Source organism: Rattus rattus, chromosome 7 (genome assembly GCF_011064425.1).
Source record: "Rattus rattus isolate New Zealand chromosome 7, Rrattus_CSIRO_v1, whole genome shotgun sequence".
NCBI classification, from domain to species: Eukaryota; Metazoa; Chordata; class Mammalia; order Rodentia; family Muridae; genus Rattus; species Rattus rattus.
In genome coordinates, this window is record NC_046160.1 from 121,602,694 (window position 1) to 121,604,389 (window position 1,696).

Sequence of the window (1,696 nt, forward strand, 5' to 3'; positions counted from 1 at the left end):
GTTCTTCTCTCAAAGGAAACATGGAAATACAATCTAAGGTAAAAGTTCAACACTTTAAATTATTACACAAAATATTGCAGAGAAATATTTCTAATGAAAATGTACAACAGAAAAAACATATCTGTAAATGTCAAAAGAAAGAAATTTTCGTTCCAGCAAAACTTTAATAAAAAAAAAAAAAGATTTTTTAAAAAAAAAAAGTATCTGGAGAGGTAAGGCACTGTCCTTTTCTCTGTTCATGAGCGCCCCCTGCTGATACTGTGAAACCTTGTAAGGAAGTTTTTGTCTGGGCTAATACTCAAGTCTCCTCACTGTGTGCATCTCTTGCGCAGTAATAAATGCCAGTGTCCTCAGTTTTCAGGTTGTTCATATGAAGGTAGAGGATGTTTTGGGAAACATCCCTTGAGATGGTGAATCGTCCATTCACAGATGCACTGTACTCTGCTGAATAATCTTTAGCTCTGTTTCTAGTTGCTGCAATCCACTCCAGTCCTTTCCCTGGAGCCTGTCGAACCCACTCCATGTAGTAATCACCCAAGGTGAATCCAGAAGCTACACAGGAGAGTCTGAGAGAAGCCCCAGGCTCCACCAAACCTCCTCCATGTACCGCCAGCTTCACCTCACACTGAATACCTGCAATAGTAGAGAATCCTCATCACACACATCTACTGTCCCTGTCACACACACACACACACACACACACACACACACACACACACACACACACACACACTCACTCATCCACCAACTCTTGTTCCCATAAATTACCATTTAAAAGTGTTACTAGAAAAACCCAGTTTAGCAACAACTTCATAGTGTCAGGTCTGTGCTGAGTGCTGATCTGTGAAGGTGAAGACTGGGGAACTTAGGACTTGATCCCATTGTTAGGGTCAGTCTGTGATAAATTTCATGTGCTGAGGGAGGTCTAATTTGCATGTCCTCTGCTATATCCCCAGCTCTAGAGTTGGTGCTGTAGAGATGAAGTTATTATTATAAAATGCAGGGAAAGAGTGAATGAGTTAGCTATCAATAACAGTCTTACAAAATTGCTTATAGTGTGCAGGTGCTAACACTTCAATATTTTATTGTTATTTAGCAAGTTCACCTTCTGACTAAAAATATGTGTTTCTTTTCTTTGTATCTTCACCAGTATTAATATTTCTTTTCTTTTTTATCTAATTTTTTTTGCTTTATTTATTTATTTATTTATTTATTTATTTATTTATTTATTTATTTGCATTTGGAGAGGGTGCAGGGCAATCCTGTGTGCCTTATGGTAAGATGAAGAGGAAATTATATATTATATTCATGTATGAAATTCTTTTCCTTTTAAAAATTTATTTACATTCCAGTAACTGTTTCCATTCCTAGTACCCCATCCAACAGTTCCTCATGTCATTCCTTCTGCCTTGTGTCTCTGAGAGAATGCTCCCTCAACACCAGGTCCCAGTCCTACCTGGAGTCTCAAGTCTCTTAAAGATTAGATCAATCTTCTCCTACTGATGCCAGACTAGGCCATCCTCTGCTATATATGTATAAGGGACCACAGAGTGGCTTCTGCATGCTGCTTAGTTGGGTCATCCTCATCCTCTGCTTCTTCTATTCTTTCTCTCATTCAACCATAGGGTTCACTGACTTCAATCGTATGGATGGATGTAATATCTGGATCTGTCTTAGTCAGCTGCTCTTTGAGCCT

At 38.7% G+C, this 1,696-nt stretch overlaps 1 gene segment (V, D, J or C); it reads right to left on the minus strand.

Annotated features, from left to right (window-relative positions):
• Nucleotides 1–298: 298 nt before the first annotated feature.
• On the minus strand, nt 299–855 carry LOC116905425. The segment is given in 2 exon segments: nt 299–633; nt 769–855. Coding segments are annotated over 2 exon segments (381 nt in total).
• Nucleotides 856–1,696: the final 841 nt, after the last annotated feature.